Source organism: Notechis scutatus, chromosome 1 (assembly GCF_049901735.1).
Source record: "Notechis scutatus isolate UNSWTSFEM ecotype Mainland chromosome 1, rNotScu1.2, whole genome shotgun sequence".
Lineage (NCBI taxonomy): Eukaryota > Metazoa > Chordata > Lepidosauria > Squamata > Elapidae > Notechis > Notechis scutatus.
This window is the reverse complement of record NC_142009.1, coordinates 224,008,975-224,024,290: the sequence shown is the minus strand read 5'-3', so window position 1 is coordinate 224,024,290 and position 15,316 is coordinate 224,008,975. Positions and strand designations below refer to the sequence as shown.

General features: G+C 38.8%; 1 protein-coding gene across 3 annotated transcripts; it reads right to left on the bottom strand.

Moving 5' to 3' along the window:
• Positions 1-2,823: 2,823 nt before the first annotated feature.
• On the bottom strand, positions 2,824-8,354 carry GPBAR1 (G protein-coupled bile acid receptor 1). 3 transcript variants are annotated; one of them, XM_087950370.1, is made up of 3 exons: positions 8,218-8,354; positions 6,791-7,051; positions 2,824-5,048 (listed from the first exon to the last, which is right to left on the bottom strand). In XM_087950370.1, the coding sequence occupies exon 3, from the start codon at positions 4,995-4,997 to the stop codon at positions 4,041-4,043; it is 957 nt and encodes a 318-aa protein (XP_087806496.1). In that variant the 5' UTR covers positions 4,998-5,048; positions 6,791-7,051; positions 8,218-8,354; the 3' UTR covers positions 2,824-4,040. The 3 variants fall into 3 exon arrangements, with proteins under 3 accessions (XP_087806496.1, XP_087806497.1, XP_087806498.1); XM_087950371.1 differs by lacking the exon at positions 8,218-8,354 and having other exon boundaries at positions 2,824-5,044; positions 6,791-6,915; XM_087950372.1 differs by lacking the exon at positions 8,218-8,354 and having other exon boundaries at positions 2,824-5,035; positions 6,791-6,894.
• Between the last annotated feature and the right edge of the window lie 6,962 nt (positions 8,355-15,316).

Genomic DNA, 15,316 nt, shown 5'->3' with positions numbered 1-15,316 from the left:
TAGAAGAGGACACTTCTGAGTTTCACACCCAAGGAGCACATCAGAAATCGGGCTCAGTTATTTTTATGCAATACAAAAAGAGAATTGCCAGTTGGTTACTTGACAGCCATACATGTGCACAAAGACATCCCATAATACTCAATCTTACTTCATTATCATATACATTGACTACCCCTCAGTATGTTTTTATTATGCTAATGATAAACTTTGCACTTCCACGGATTCTTGTCCAGACACCTCTAACCATTGCTTAAGCTAAATTTCATGTTGCCTTCCTTGAATCCATTAATGAGTTCACTTGCAAAGTGCCTTAGCTGAGTGACAAATCTACAACCTGTTACAGTATACAGTATATACTATACAGTAGAACATTTATGGTCAATCTATAGAGTGTTTTTGGTCAACCCTCTTGCAAGATAGTTCAAGCCATGATTTGTCATAATTGTGATGATTATGGCTTACAGCTCATGAAAACCCCAAATCCACAATCTCAGAAAATTAGAATATTACATTCAATCAATAAAACAAGGATTGTACATAGAACAATATCAGACCTCTGAAAAGTATAAGCATGCATATGTACTCAGTACTTGGTTTGGGCCCCTTTTGCAGCAATTACTGCCTCAATGCAGCATGGCATGGAAGCTATCAGCCTGTGGCACCGCTGAGGTGTTATGGGAGACCAGGCTGCTTCAATTAGCGGCCTTCAGCTCTTCTGCATCGTTTGGTCTCGTGTCTCTCATCTTTCTCTTGGCAATGCCCCATAGATTCTCTATGGGGTTCAGGTCAGGCGAGTTTGCTGGCCAATCAAGCACAGTAATCCCACGGTCATTGAACCAGGTTTTGGTGCTTTTGGCAGTGTGGGCAGGTGCCACGTCCTGCTGGAAAATGAAGTCAGCATCCCCATAAAGCTCATCTGCGGAAGGAAGCATGAAGTGCTCCAAAATCTCCTGGTAGACGGCTGCATTGACCCTGGACTTAATGAAACACAGTGGATCAACACCAGCAGATGACATGGCTCCCCAAATCAACACAGACTGTGGAAACTTCACACTGGACTTCAAGCATCTTGCAGTGTGTGCCTCTCCATTCTTCCTCCAGATTCCGGGTCCTTGGTTTCCAAATGAGATGCAAAAGTTGCTCTCATCAGAAAAGAGGACTTTGGACCACTGAGCAACAGACCAGTTCTGTTTTTCTTTAGCCCAGGTAAGACGCTTCTGACATTGTTTGTTGTTCAGGAGCGGCTTGACAAGAGGAATACGACATTTGAAGCCCATGTCCAGGATCCGTCTGTGTGTGGTGGCTCTTGATGCACTGACTCCAGCCTCAGTCCACTCCTTGTGAAAGTCCCCAACACTTTTGAATGGCCTTTTCCTGACAATCCTCTCCAGGCTGCGGTCATCCTTGCTGCTTGTGCACATTTTTCTTCCACACTTTTCCCTTCCACATAACTTTCTATTAATGTGCTTTGATACAGCACTTTGGGAACATCCAACTTCTTTTGCAATTACCTTTTGAGCCTTTCCCTCCTTATGGAGGGTGTCAATGAGGGTTTTCTGCACAACTGTCAGGTCAGCAGTCTTTCCCATGATTGTGATTCCTACTGAACCAGACTGAGAGACCCTTTAAAGGCTCAGGAACCCTTTGCAGGTGTTATGGCTTAATTAGCTGATTAGAGTGGGACACTTTGAGCCTAGAATATTGAACCTTTTCACAATATTCTAATTTTCTGAGATTGTGGGTTTGGGGTTTTCATGAGCTGTAAGCCATAATCATCTCAATTATGATACATCATGCTTTGAACTATCTTGCTTTGTATGTAATGAGTCTATCTCACATCTTAGGTTCACCTTTTAATCTTAATTTTTATTTTAATCTTTTTATCTTAGGTTCACCTTTTAAGTTGCATTATTGAAATAAATGAACTTTTGCACCATATTCTAATTTTTCGAGTTTCATCTGTATATGGTCTGAAAGCATGGTGCTAGAAGTTACCCCTTTTCTCTTGGAAAATAGAATATGTCTCAGTAGGCACCCAAAGAATTTTAAATCTTTCCAAATCAATTTAAGTCTATGAACAGAGTTTGGATTAATATAACAGGACCTAAAGAAGAAATGAGTTGCAGAGCTCATAATTAAAAACAGACAAGGGAGAAAATACAAAAGCCTTCCTCTGCTTAAACTTTGCCTCAAACACCGCTGCCTTTTCAAAAAAAAAAAAAGAGAGAGAGAAAGAGAGAGAGAGATGTGAAATGTTCAGTTTTTATTAGATGTGATCGGAGGCCCAACAGCCAGGCCTGAGTTTGCTAACCCCAAACTGCCCTAAGCAAGGATGAAGGAAATAGGAAATTGGTTGGATGTTTTATCACTAAAGATGGAAAGTGGGAATTCCTAATCTGGAAGATTGCAGGATAAGAAGTCATAATGGCTCCCAACCTCAATTGTTTTAAAGGGAATTAGACCAATTAAGGTCATGATAACTATATTACCTCTTTAATGGGGACATTTATGTCTTTTGGTCACAAATATTAATAAGCATAAATGGCAAACCAGTTTGCTTCTGACCTCAAGGCATCTGCTTCTTCTCAGAAAAAGATTAAATGGAGTGTGTAAGTAAACCAGCAGACTTTAAAAAAAGCAGCCCAATTTCACCTTAATGAAATTTGTCACCAAGTCATCAATCCTTACTTATTTCTTGCCTCTATTGGCAGCATTTTATCATCAAGGTTCATACCAAGCACAGCTATAACCCTTGTTTCATAGAAACTTAACCCTCCATTCCATTCAGTAGTTAGTGGAAGCTTCATTGACTTAAGACAGCTTTAAAAAGTTCTTTTATTGCAAACAAGAGCTGGTATTTACACTGAAAGAGTTAATTATGACAGGACACATCAAAGGAGCCTAGCATACAATATTAGCTTTATAATTCTTAAGCTTTTTTATCTTAGTGTTTTCATCCAGTGAACATTTCTCCATTCTGTTCCCAGCTTTGAGTTGGGAGTTCCCTGCTCAGGGTTGGTCCAAGAGTTCAGATTGGCTGACACAGCATTCGCACCTTCCTCACCTGTTTTGCTCCTTACAGTCTCCAGTATCAACTATAGACCTAAGCAATTCAATCTCTGCTACAGAGGGAGCCATTGATGATGTTGAGAATACCAGGAAAATGGGAGTCTGCCTCGGTGTAGTTTTCCTCATCTATAAACATGTGAATAATTGGGCCCTGTCTATCTCGGGGTTGTTGTGAGGGACAGCCAAGACAAGATTAATGGGAAATGGAAGATTTGCTTATGTACTTTGCATTCCTTCATACTGAATGAATCTAGATCTTTTCAACAGAGATGATCTTACATTGTATGGATTTGATTTTAGAATGCGGTCAGTGTTTGGTTTTGGAATAGTCTGCTTGTGATCCCATTTCACATATTCATATACAACTATGATTCATTGTAAACTCAGCCTACTTGATATACAAATGTCCCAATAGCTTCCCAATATCCTTCAACTGAACTGCAAGGAATTTTAAGGAACAACCGTTGTAACTGAGGCTGCTGAAATCCAGGTGTTATCTTCTATTCTGACATTCTTATAATGCAGAACCAGGGACTTCCTTCCATATCAGGAGAAAGAGGGGTAAGCAGCAGGTCTAGAAGGCAGGGATTCAGGAGGAGGGGATTTCAATAGAGCTGTGTGGGAGAATCTATTCCCAACTGTGTTCATTGTTTTTCAACTTCTCCATTTTTTGATAGCAAATTGAAGTCAACGTGTTTTCAAGGCATTCCAATCTTCTTTTGTGTTCTCAGGACTGCCAGCAAGGAAGAGAAAAAGGAATGTCCTTTCTCTTTCTTCATCCATTTTATATTTAGCTGAACTTTTGAATGGCATTAGATCCCCAACAAACAGTAGAATTCTGACCTGGGTTATGGGAAACCATGACTGGAAGCAAACATTCCAATTTCATTCCAAGCTGAAGGGAGAAGATTGAAGCATTTGTGCTGCTAAATGGGTGGATGAGGGATTTGATGACTTCCCACTGGAAAGTATCAGTCTGGAATTGTAGGAATTTCTGTGTTATTGCCACAGGGCTGGTTATTATGTTGTTTGCACCCCTGACTTCGGCAGCAGGTTTTATAGGCTTTCATGGCCATGTCACTCCAAAATTTGGTGTATTGACGATTGCCAAGACTGAGGATGATAGGTATTACAGCAGCACTGGCAGTACCTATGCAGATAAAAATAGCAAGGGTGGTACTCCGCTTTATTTCTAAATACAGTGAGATATTCAAACAAACAATATATGGCACCCAGCAGACCAGGAAGATGAGAAATACACTGGCGATACTCTTTGCATGCCTCAGTTCCAGTTGTTGTTCCAATTTCGATGGGGCCTGACTTTGATTCACTGAATTAAGCAGTTTTTTAATGTTTTTAAGCTGTTTTCGGGCTATGCAGAGCATTTGGATACCCATTACAGCTATTGCAAAGATGATTGGGATGATGAACACATAGGTTTCTACATAGAGGTACGGCCGGTATAAGACTTTTTCAATAGAGCAGCTCTCATTGGGCTTCTTTTGGTACCAAGCCAATGGCATGGATGCAAAAGTCAAGGGAGACATCCATGCTAAGCATATGTAAAGACCAGCCCAGCGATAAACCCAGGACTGGTGGTAACGTAGTGGCTGGATGATGCATATATATTTAGCATAGTGCATCACCAGCAGATTGGCTAAAAAAGACAGGAAAAGGAAATTGGGCACAGCACAATGTGCTAAGCACTGACCGTAGCTGAGACCATCCTTCTCAAATGGCATCTTGGAGACATAAGGAAGAGCTCCCCCAGCCAAGAGGTCAGCAATGAGCAGACTCAGGAAGAACCAGTTGATGGTCCCATGGAGCTTGCGATTGAACAGGATCCCAAGTATAATGAAAACATTGGCCAGAATGATGAAAGCTGACAGGGGCCGAGAGAATAAGGATATAAGATATTCGGGGTCCATCTGAGCATCTGATAAAGAATCCACAATCTTCTGGGCTTCTGAAATAACTTCCTCAAGGAAATAGTCTAAATAAATAAAACCAGGTGATATGTGGCTTAGTATGTATCTTTTTAAAAAAATAATGACTAGTTATAGAAAGAGTTGAGTTATGATGCATTTCTTAGCTATTGTAATACATGTTATGATGAATTACACAGTGATATAACTTCTATAAAAATAAAATAGGCAGCTCTCAATGATGTGAATACCGTAATGTACTAATTCGTGCAAAACTACCTTTAGGTAAACCGTGTAAAAGAAATCTTACAAAAACTACTGCATAAATGTAAAGGATATGATGAACCACAACAGAGAAGTGAATAATTGCCACTCCACGTTTCAGAAATTTAAAATGCAGTTGTATTTAAAATAATCCCACTAATAAATTGTCAACCACAGCTTTATACAGTAATTACTGCCAGAGAAACTTCATAACATCTGTTCCAATGTGATTTTTTTTGTAAATGATGTGGAAACATTCAACTGTTCTATATTTTCCTCAACCAAGAGAACCAGAATAAAATTTGGAGATGGTGATTTTTTTGTGTGAAAGTACAAAGCAATCTGGTGATAAGGACACCTCTCTTGTGTCTGACAGGTTCCTATCTGGTTTTTATTTTTCTAGATGCTTTTCACTATAAACTGGACAGTGATATGTTATGAAATAAAACACTAGTCTCAAGTTATCAATTTTGTTTCAACTAATGCAGGGGTCCCCAAACTCTGGGCTGTGGACAAATACCAGGCTGTGACCTATTTGGAACTGGGCCATGTGACTGGCAGGCTGACATGCATGTGCGTACACACAGCTTGACTTGTGCAAGCGGCAGGCCAGAACCTGTGCACATGTGCACGCAGCTCAACTTGCACAAATTGAGCTATGCACATGCATGTGCCAGCCCGCCACTCACATGGCCTGGTTCCCCTCTCCCCTCCCCCCCGCCGCAAGCCAGTCCACCAATCCCCGAAGGTTGGGGACTGCTGCTTTAGGGAATCATCGTGGTTCTGCTCAGGTTCTTTCAGAACATAAAAAATGGGGCCATCAACATCTTCATCCATTTTTGGTAAATGGATGGTCAGATAGCCTCCCCCCTCCCCCCCCGAGCAATTTTCTTATGAATGAGCAAGCCCTACCTCCATCGTAACCATTGTGGCATTTTTGGAATTTCAATCCCCGGTTTTACACATTTAAAGGAATTGTTACTTTTAACATTGAAGAAAAGCATGATGTTAGCTTAAAATTGCCAGTTTCATTCTGTATGGCCTTGAAATCTAAACATGCCAGAGAACAGATCAGAACAACTGTTATCTTCAAGAGGCTTTTCTGGTTAAGGAAATGAGTAAGATAAAAAAAATATCTCCCTTTGCTCTTCCTGTGAACTCCACTGTTCCTTAAATCTCCTTTCACACGCCCAGCTATTGCCAAGTGAGGCTTTCATTTGAGGTGCACATCTACTTAGGAAAGCCATGGAGGATATCCAGACAGATTGCTGAACCTTTAAACTGCTATTCTTTGTCTTAGGACATCGACATGTGCACCATGTTAAGGGTCAAAGGCCATACATGGTCTTTTGGAATGTGACATCACATCACCACACCAAAAACAAACTAGTGAGCAGTATGTAGACCTCCTTTGCTTGGATTTTTTAAAATATCATCCCATGTGCTTCTTTGCATAAATAGCACTTTCCCACTAACTTTTGAAACCAGAAGTTTTAATTTTAACTTACTCAGAAATGTTAATTTTAACTTACTTGAAAATCACCAGAAGCAATTGTTCTATTATAGCTTGACTTCTCCGAGAGCCATCTACTTAGAGAATGCTCTTGCGTGTAGCCATGTAGGAGAACGAGCAAGGAAGGGAAGGGAGGGCAGACACTGTGCACTTCTTTATCCGTGGTAGTAAAACCTTCCCTCTTCTTAGCAGTGCGGGAATAGGTCAGTTGCTAGGAAAGGTGTCAGGAAATTGGGTTGGGGAGGAGACTTCCATGGCATCACCTGTGGTTGCAGTCACTCTACAAGCAAAAACCACAAACATCAGGAATGTTATTTTAACAAGCTCATAAAGAAGCAGCAAAAGGCACTTAGAAAGAAACTCTTACCATCTGGCTAGGTATAACAGGAGTCAATTAAGCTATTACAGTGGCAGCAGGAGAAACCATCCTCAATGTGATACCACCTAGTCTTTCTCAAGAGAGAGAAAATGAATTGGGACTTTCTTGATGGAAATGCTCTGAACATAAAGAAAGAAATGTGGAAAATCCCACTTGTCCTTTGAAAGGCCAGGTAAAATAATCGTTAAACCTTCTGCACTGTTGAAACTGCTTTCCAAATTTCTAAGGCGTGAGAGATGTTTCATTTTGTTTTCCCTGATCGGAAATGGGGATCGCAATTCACATATACATCACTAACATATTTATTTTTATAGGCTGCTGGTAGTTAAAGACTGAGGCACAAGTAGTTTCTTGGGCAGAGGTATTATCTCACAGGTTAAAAAGTAATAGTGGAATATTACACTTGGATGTTCCCATTGCTCATTAGTTTCTCCCTTTTCAAATGTAAATCCTACTGATTAGTAGAATATTCAAATAATTGTAGCTTAGGATATATTGTGGGAAAAGCACCTGTAGAGTACAATTATGCTTTTTTTAAACTTTGCAGTAAACTATATTGTAATGTACTCAGTACGCCTTAACTTCTGATGATTATGCCTAGAATTGAATGAAAAATCCAGTACTGAAGCAGCTGAAATTATCTGAGAAATTTATACATTATATATATATATATATATATATATATATATATATATATATATATATATATATATATATATATATATATATATATATATATATATACATACACACACACACACACACACACACACACATATATATATATATACATATACATATATATTATTCCTTGGAAGAATCCCAGCTCAACTCCCCTCCAATGTATTAAACATAAAGTTAACACTGTTTTAGAAGTGTTTTCCTAAGCACTCTTTTTAAAATTGTATTATCCCAAAGCAACATGTACAATGGGATAATATGATTCACACATGACAGGAACTGTCATCTGACAATGTTCAAAAAGGCTACTGGAGGCTTGTGTGCACTCAATCCCAATCTAAATTAAAGACCCAATACTGTATTCAGAAAAGGCTAAATTAACTAACCTTTTGCAAGTCTCCTCTAGACACAACAGGAATCCTGTGGACATCACCACTCATTGCATCCAAAATGTAAGAAGGGAGTCGGCATGCTCTGTTTGGGGAGACTTTCTTCTCTGCCAAAAGATGATCTTTCTTCAGCTTTAATACAGTAACACCATCTCCTTAGCCAATCCAGAAAGCAGGCAGGCAAAGTAATTCCTTTCTGGTAAACAGGAAGAATCTAGATTGCTATCAAAAGACAATGCATCTGTTTCTTGTTCACGTCCCTTATTATCTGTCTAACTCAGCCTTGAACACTGCTTCCTTCTGGGTGCTTAGCTGCCTCCTGGTGGCTCTCAGCTATGATAGAAAGTGCATTATTGCCAGCAAAAAGATGGAAGAAAACTCTTTTTAGCGTGGGATGCCATCAACATCTGCTTGCTGAATAGCAGACTCGTAATGTTATACTATTTGCTTTAGTCATCATTTTAACCTAATGAACCAGTTAAAATCAATCTCTAGCTTTGCTGTGATGAAGACTGGGGTGTCCCTTGTGCTCTCTGCCACCTTGAGATTTTGGGTCTTGATAAAAGACCAATTAAGAGAGAACAACCTTTGGGTTTTCAGTCTGAAAGATGGGAGAGAAGCAGCCATTGATCTTTGTTCTGCAAAGTAACTAATATATAAATAGAATATGTAGTAGATGTAACTTAAGTAGGGCAACACGACCAATGTATTGCACTCTCCATGTTAAAAAATTCATTTTGGACAGCAGATGTTTGAAATAGCTGCCTAATTTGGGGATTTTTCTCCTCCCCTTTCCTTTTTAAAAAAAATCTGATTTGCCTAATAAAAGTTTCTGAAGAACTCAAAAGTCTGTCATTTGTATCAATTGAATTTTAAAATAGATATTATTTTGTAAAAGATTCCTCTAGAGTGCTTTTGTTTTCATAAAGGAAAACACTTAAACAGAACTTAAACTGAGTTTAGCAATCAGCTCAGAAGCCCCAACCAGATCTTTCTTCCTCTTCTGCTTTTATTGAGATTTTGTTGATACTCTTTTAAAAAATATTTTATTTTGCAACCATTTTTTAGTGGTGGGATTCAAAAAAATTTACTACAGGTTTTGTGGGCGTGGCTTGGTAGGCAAGGCACAGGAAGGATACTGCAAAACCCCCATTCCCTCCCCACCCCACTAACCTGCTTTCCAGCTCTGTTCTCCTTTGCAGGGCAACCAAAGAAGACCCAGCCAATCAGCTGGAACTCAAGAGGCAGAGAATAGATGGGGGCGGGGCCAGTCAGAGGTGGTATTTGCCGGCTCTCTGAATTACTCAAAATTTCCGTTACTGGTTCTCCAGAACTGGTCAGAACCTACTGAATACCACCTGTGATTTATATCAATCTACATGCTTGGTTTACTGTAGGCTGTTACAGTAAACAGGTAGGCTGTTATTTCATTCTCAAATAAATAATCAGAGAAGAATGACACTCTTTTCTCCATTTTAGATGTGAGTTCAGCCAAAGCAGTCCTACCTCTCTCTTTTTACAGCTTCTACCCCTCACACTCTGCCTTCCTGCTGAATGCACAGGGAGATTGGAGAATCTCTGGTTATTCGCTATAATTTAACTATTCTACAATTCATAAGGTCCATTTTAAACTGTTCACAATTGTATCTTTTCACTTTGCTTTTTTGAATCAGTGTTGATGTCTGGTGACAGACTGGACAAATCCCCCCAGTTTCTTGGCAAGGTTTTTTAGAAGTAGTTTGCTATTGCCTCCTTCCTAAGGGGGAAGGAGGGAAGGAGAGAGAGAGACTGGCCTATGATTACCTAGTTGACCTGTGCCTAAGGTGAAACTAGAACTTACCATTTCCCAGTTTCTAGCCAGAACCTTAATCATTACCTAAGCTGGTTCCATATCTGGAATGCCATAAATGCCACCCACACACCAAGGGTGATTTGGCGATGCAGATAAATACTGTGCTTATTCCAGAGATGAGGGTTTTAGGATATAAACATCTCCTACCTCATTTACAGTGTTTTGGGGAGAATAAAAATAAATGTTCTTCCTTAACTGAAGGAGAAAAAAAGTGGAATCCAGTATCCATATGATGATCTGGGTCCCACAGGACTATGAAAATGCATGTCCTCCTACAACATATTGAGCTACAAGCTATCCAACTCCATTTTAGCCTAGTGTAAAAGTTTTGTGAAGCAGGCATTATCTTTTAATTGATAATCCACCTAGATGCATGCAAGGTTTTTTTTTAGTCCACCACTGGTTGAATGCAATAGAAAAATAATAATAAAAGTGACAGGATGTGACTACAAGACTAAAGCAACTGATTCCCACAGTGGTTTAAGGAACAGTGCTTCCATTTATAGAAATACAGTTTATTATTATTTCTCTACAGATAGTGCAGTGCTCTAATTTCCATAATCTCTCAGCCTGCATGGCTACTGGCCAGGGATCCTGACCCTTAATGGGAATTAATCAGAGAGGCTGACCAGTGATTGCCAAGTACTTTTTTCAGTCTTTTATCTGCCTTTTATGTTCCTGTTATATTCTCAACCCCCAGTTACTGAAGAAATTGGTTATACATATAAAAAATTCATAATGGTAAGTCTGTTATTGTCATCTACATGATTCTTTTGAAGCCTTCCTAAATATTAATATCTGCTTTTATCCACATCTTGAAAATTAAACCATCTCTTCTAAAATTGTTCTTAAATTTCCTATGAACTCAAAACTACATAGATTGAAATAACCCTAATTCCTATAATGTTTCTGTTTCCTTCTATCTCTTGGTAAAAATTCAGAGTTTCAGAAAAGCTCTTGAAAGACAACCTCAACAACTTTAGAGTCAGATTGTTATTCGTCAGCCAAAGTTTGATCATTTCTGGTTTTTAAAGGAAAGGGCCTTTGTTTCTATTTTATCTTTATAGGATGACCATACGCCCTATTGTTGGAGGGGAGAGCAAGACAGTCAACTGACATTTTAGCCCTGCCTCTTCTTCTTCTTCTTCTCCCAAATGATATAATCCATATCTGCTTTGCTTTCACCTTCCATTTCTAGAAGCCTTCATAAAAATTGGTGTCAAAAACATGATTAAGGAAATGATGGGTGTAAAAAGAACTTGGGAAATCAAGGCTAATGGACAGAGCAAAATATTGGGGGGGAAATGGCAGAAGTAGAGGCTGACCTCCTGACCCCTTGCTGGTCACATCAACTATTGGTCATTTGAGTTCGCTTCTAAGATAATAGATGAAAGATAACAGGTTTTACACATCTTAAGACTATTCTTGGTAAATGCTTTTTCCAAACCAGTACAGGTAATGATAATAGAAGGCACTCTCACTCAGGAAACATGGCATAGAAGCAAAGAAGAAAAACACTGTTATCTGAACATGACTTTATGTTACAGTTAAGTATAAATGGAGATGTGGATTCAGTCATTACTCTCTTCTTCAGATCCTTCGCCAATTTTCTCTAGATGACTTCCAGGAAGAAAACTCAGCTTTTGTTTATTCAAGAAGTCAAGTCTGTTTTACAGGCTTTAGTCTAGCTGAGGAGGAAAACAATTCAAAAACATGAAAGATCTAATTGATGAATCTAAAAGTCACCAAATTCAGAGCTATCATTATTGCTTTGGGAAGGGAATGGTGTCTCAGAGAGTTAGGGCTGAAGGCCTGTGGCCAAGATGTCTGGCTTCTATCAGAGGGAGAAAGTCAGCCAAGGAAGCCTGGACTTTTAAATTCAAAATCTCTTCAGCAGGATCAAAGCAGTTGATTGAAAAGCATGAAAACAATTCTCTGCTCTACCTCAAGTATGTGTTTGCTTCCATTTGCAAAACAGGCAATAGTTCCATAAAAGACAAATGTATTATTGAAACTACATTGCTTCCAAATGTAAAAAGATTGCTTCCTTTATCTATTCCACAGTTGGGGTCTTATAATATGCTAATCTAGACTAAAATGGAGCTCTGTGTTTCATCATACTGTGGAAATTCAGCCACTGCGTTCACATGTTGGATGAATATTAAACCTCAGTAAAGCTGTTTGGGCATATTGCAATATGACAACAACAAAAAAGCATTTTCTTAATCCAAGTTTATGATTAAATATGAGGCCACCCTGTATGAATGTTCAGTTCTGCCTGAATGCTATTTATGCTACATCATTTCCTGAAAATTGGTTTATACTTTCCGTGTCACTGAACTGTGCTTTTGGTCTGCCACTGTAATTTTTTCACATATTTCCACATATATCCATCTTCACTTCTGAAGAGGAAAACATTAATTTCTAAGCTTGTTTCTCTTGTGCTCTTTGCCATAATAATTTATTTAGGCAATTTCAGTTTGTGATAAAGCCTCACAAGAACATAAAAACCAATTCACAGGGCTTGAAAGAAAATTTGGAACTTTGTTTCATATATGTTGACAGCTGTAATAATCTTATATACACACAAATGGAAGGACACATTAATCCCCACAATGGAAGAACGAATGGAGAAGGCAATGGAGTTGGCAGATATGGCAAAACTGATTGTTGTAATTAAAGATAAAATTCTATCTAGTTTTGTTTTGGAAACCACTTCTGGACTTTGTACTCAAAACTAAAAAAATTAAAACTTTTATTTTATTTTTTTGTTGACTATATTGGCTTTATTGTTATAGAAATCACTTGAAATTATTTAGAAATAGAAAGCAAAAGATTGACATACTTTTTTCAATAGGAAAACATCCGCTTTGAATACAGATAGTCCAAATTCAGGCCATAACACAAAAACTCCCGAACAGTAACAAAAACATTGTGAAATACATTAATGTTCTAACTGAGGATAAAGCATTTTCTTGAGTTGCTGTTTCTAAAGTAAGTATAAAATAATGCGTCAGAGGAAGATATGTGAAAAATTTCAAAGTTTGTGCACTGTTTTAAAAAGGCAGCTCTCTAAAATAGGTTTATTTTATCTTCCATTTAATCCCCACTTGAATGTTTGTGAACATTTTAAATGCAGACTGATACTCTTTCTTCTTATTCTGTGCATAGTGTTCCTCAAGGGCTGACGTAATGCCATACTTCCATTGCAAAGGTCCAGTTAGCCTTTTAAGGACAAATAATGACTTTAGCTTCTCAAACTGTCCTGAAGTATTGCCTAGTCTGTTTTTGAAGTGGCCAAAGTGGACAGTTACCGGTAACATCCCAAATATCTAGGACTGGATAAAACAATTCAGCACCTATAGAAGGAACAGATCAGACATCCAGCCCTTGCTTATCAATGGAGACCAAGTGGAGCAAGTGGCCAGTTTTAAGTTTCTGGGTGCTACCATAAAAGATGACCTGACCTGGGGTGCTCACATTGCAGCCCTGGTCAAAAGGGCCCAGCAGAGATTATACCACCTGAGGCTTCTCAGAAAACAACAACTGAATGAGAAACTGCTGGTGAGCTTCTACTGCTGCACCATAGAGAGTATCTTAACTTACTGCACCTCTGTATGGTTTGCCAATTGCACAGTGGCAGATAGGAAAGCACTCAAAAAAAGGTTAATGTCATTGCCCAAAAGATCATTGATTGCCTTCTCCCCTCTTTGGAAGAGCTTTATAGCCCCCACTGCCTTAAGAAAGTTCAAAACTTTCTCAAAGATCCATCTCATCCTGGGCACCCTTTTTTTGAACTATTGCCATCTGACAGACTGTACAGAATAATAAAAACAAGGACAAATAGGCTGAAAAACAGCTTCTATCCCAGGGCAGTAGCTCTTTTGAATTCTGCTGTATAGTGCAGTGTTTTCAATTCAATGTGTGGAGTGTACGGGATGTGTGTTTGTGTTTATTTTCATGGTCATGATGTGCACTGAAGATGGTGTTTGATTTCATTGTACGAGGTGCAATGACAATAAAGTAAACTAAACCAAACCTTTCTATTATCCAAGGAAAAGTTCTATTCTTGGTCTAAAATAAACTTACCTACATCACCATAAACAGGGTGGTAATACATTGTCCATGATGCCTTACAAACTTTCAACTTTCAGTACCCAGTCATAGTTATTGTCACAAGAAGAACATGCCCTGTTTCTTATTTCTCTGCTCTGCCAATCTTAGGATTGACATGGAAGACTTAAATACCTGAATAGATACCACACTCCTTAAAGTAGGGAGAGGAACGTTATGGAGCTCCAGCAGAACTACAAGTCTCAGCAGGCCCAGAGGCATGCTGGGAGTTGTATTTTCACAAGGTGGGGAGGGGTTCAGGGTCTCTTACATTTTATTTTCCTGCCAGTTTTCATATTGCACTGTAAATTAGTAGTCTCCTGTGTTCTTAGCCCTTTGAACCCTCTTATAAATTGAAAAGCCAAAAGCTTATTCAAGGAGACAGTAAATGATTAGTTTAACTGGGCTGGTTTGTTTGGAATTCTATATTTATGTGATTATTAACTTCACTTGTTACCTTTCCATTTTTGGTATATTTCCCTATCCCCAATAAATTCATTTTTACGTCTAGATTAGATTAGAAGAACTTTATTGTCATTGTACAAGTACAACAAAACTGCGGATGCACCCCAGCAACTGTTCGCAATACAATAAAACCAACGCTCTTAAAAATGAAGATAAGAAAGATAGAGTACCCACGTCTCCATTTGCAATTTGAGAGTACAATATCTACGAATATACACAAAATATACATCCAACACTGACTGTAACGCTTAGCCGAGTATAATACACAAGAGATGGATTGTACTGTAATATCTTATTATACTGTACATCTGAATGGAATATTGAGATTTCACATCTTTTCACATCTTAATGAGGTAGTGACTTCGTGTTTATTTGTGGTTCGGATGGCCCAGGGAAAGAAACTATTTGTTAGTCTAGTGGTGTGGATTTTATTGACCTAAAATGCCGTCCAGACGGCAGGTCAAAAAGATAATTGCCAGGGTGTGAGGGGTCTTCTATAATGGCCTTGATTCTGCTTTGGCAGCGGGACCTGGCTAAGTCTTCCAGGGAGGGCAGAGGACAACCAATGATCATTTGAGCTGTGTTTATCACCCTCTGTACAGATTTCCTATCCTCAACTGTGGAGCCTGCATACCACACACCCAGACAATATGTCAGAGTGCTCTC

Coding starts and splice junctions, on each gene's coding strand:
- GPBAR1 (XM_087950370.1), bottom strand. CDS start 4,997: ATGGACCCCGAATATCTTATATCCTTATTCTCTCGGCCCCTGTCAGCT.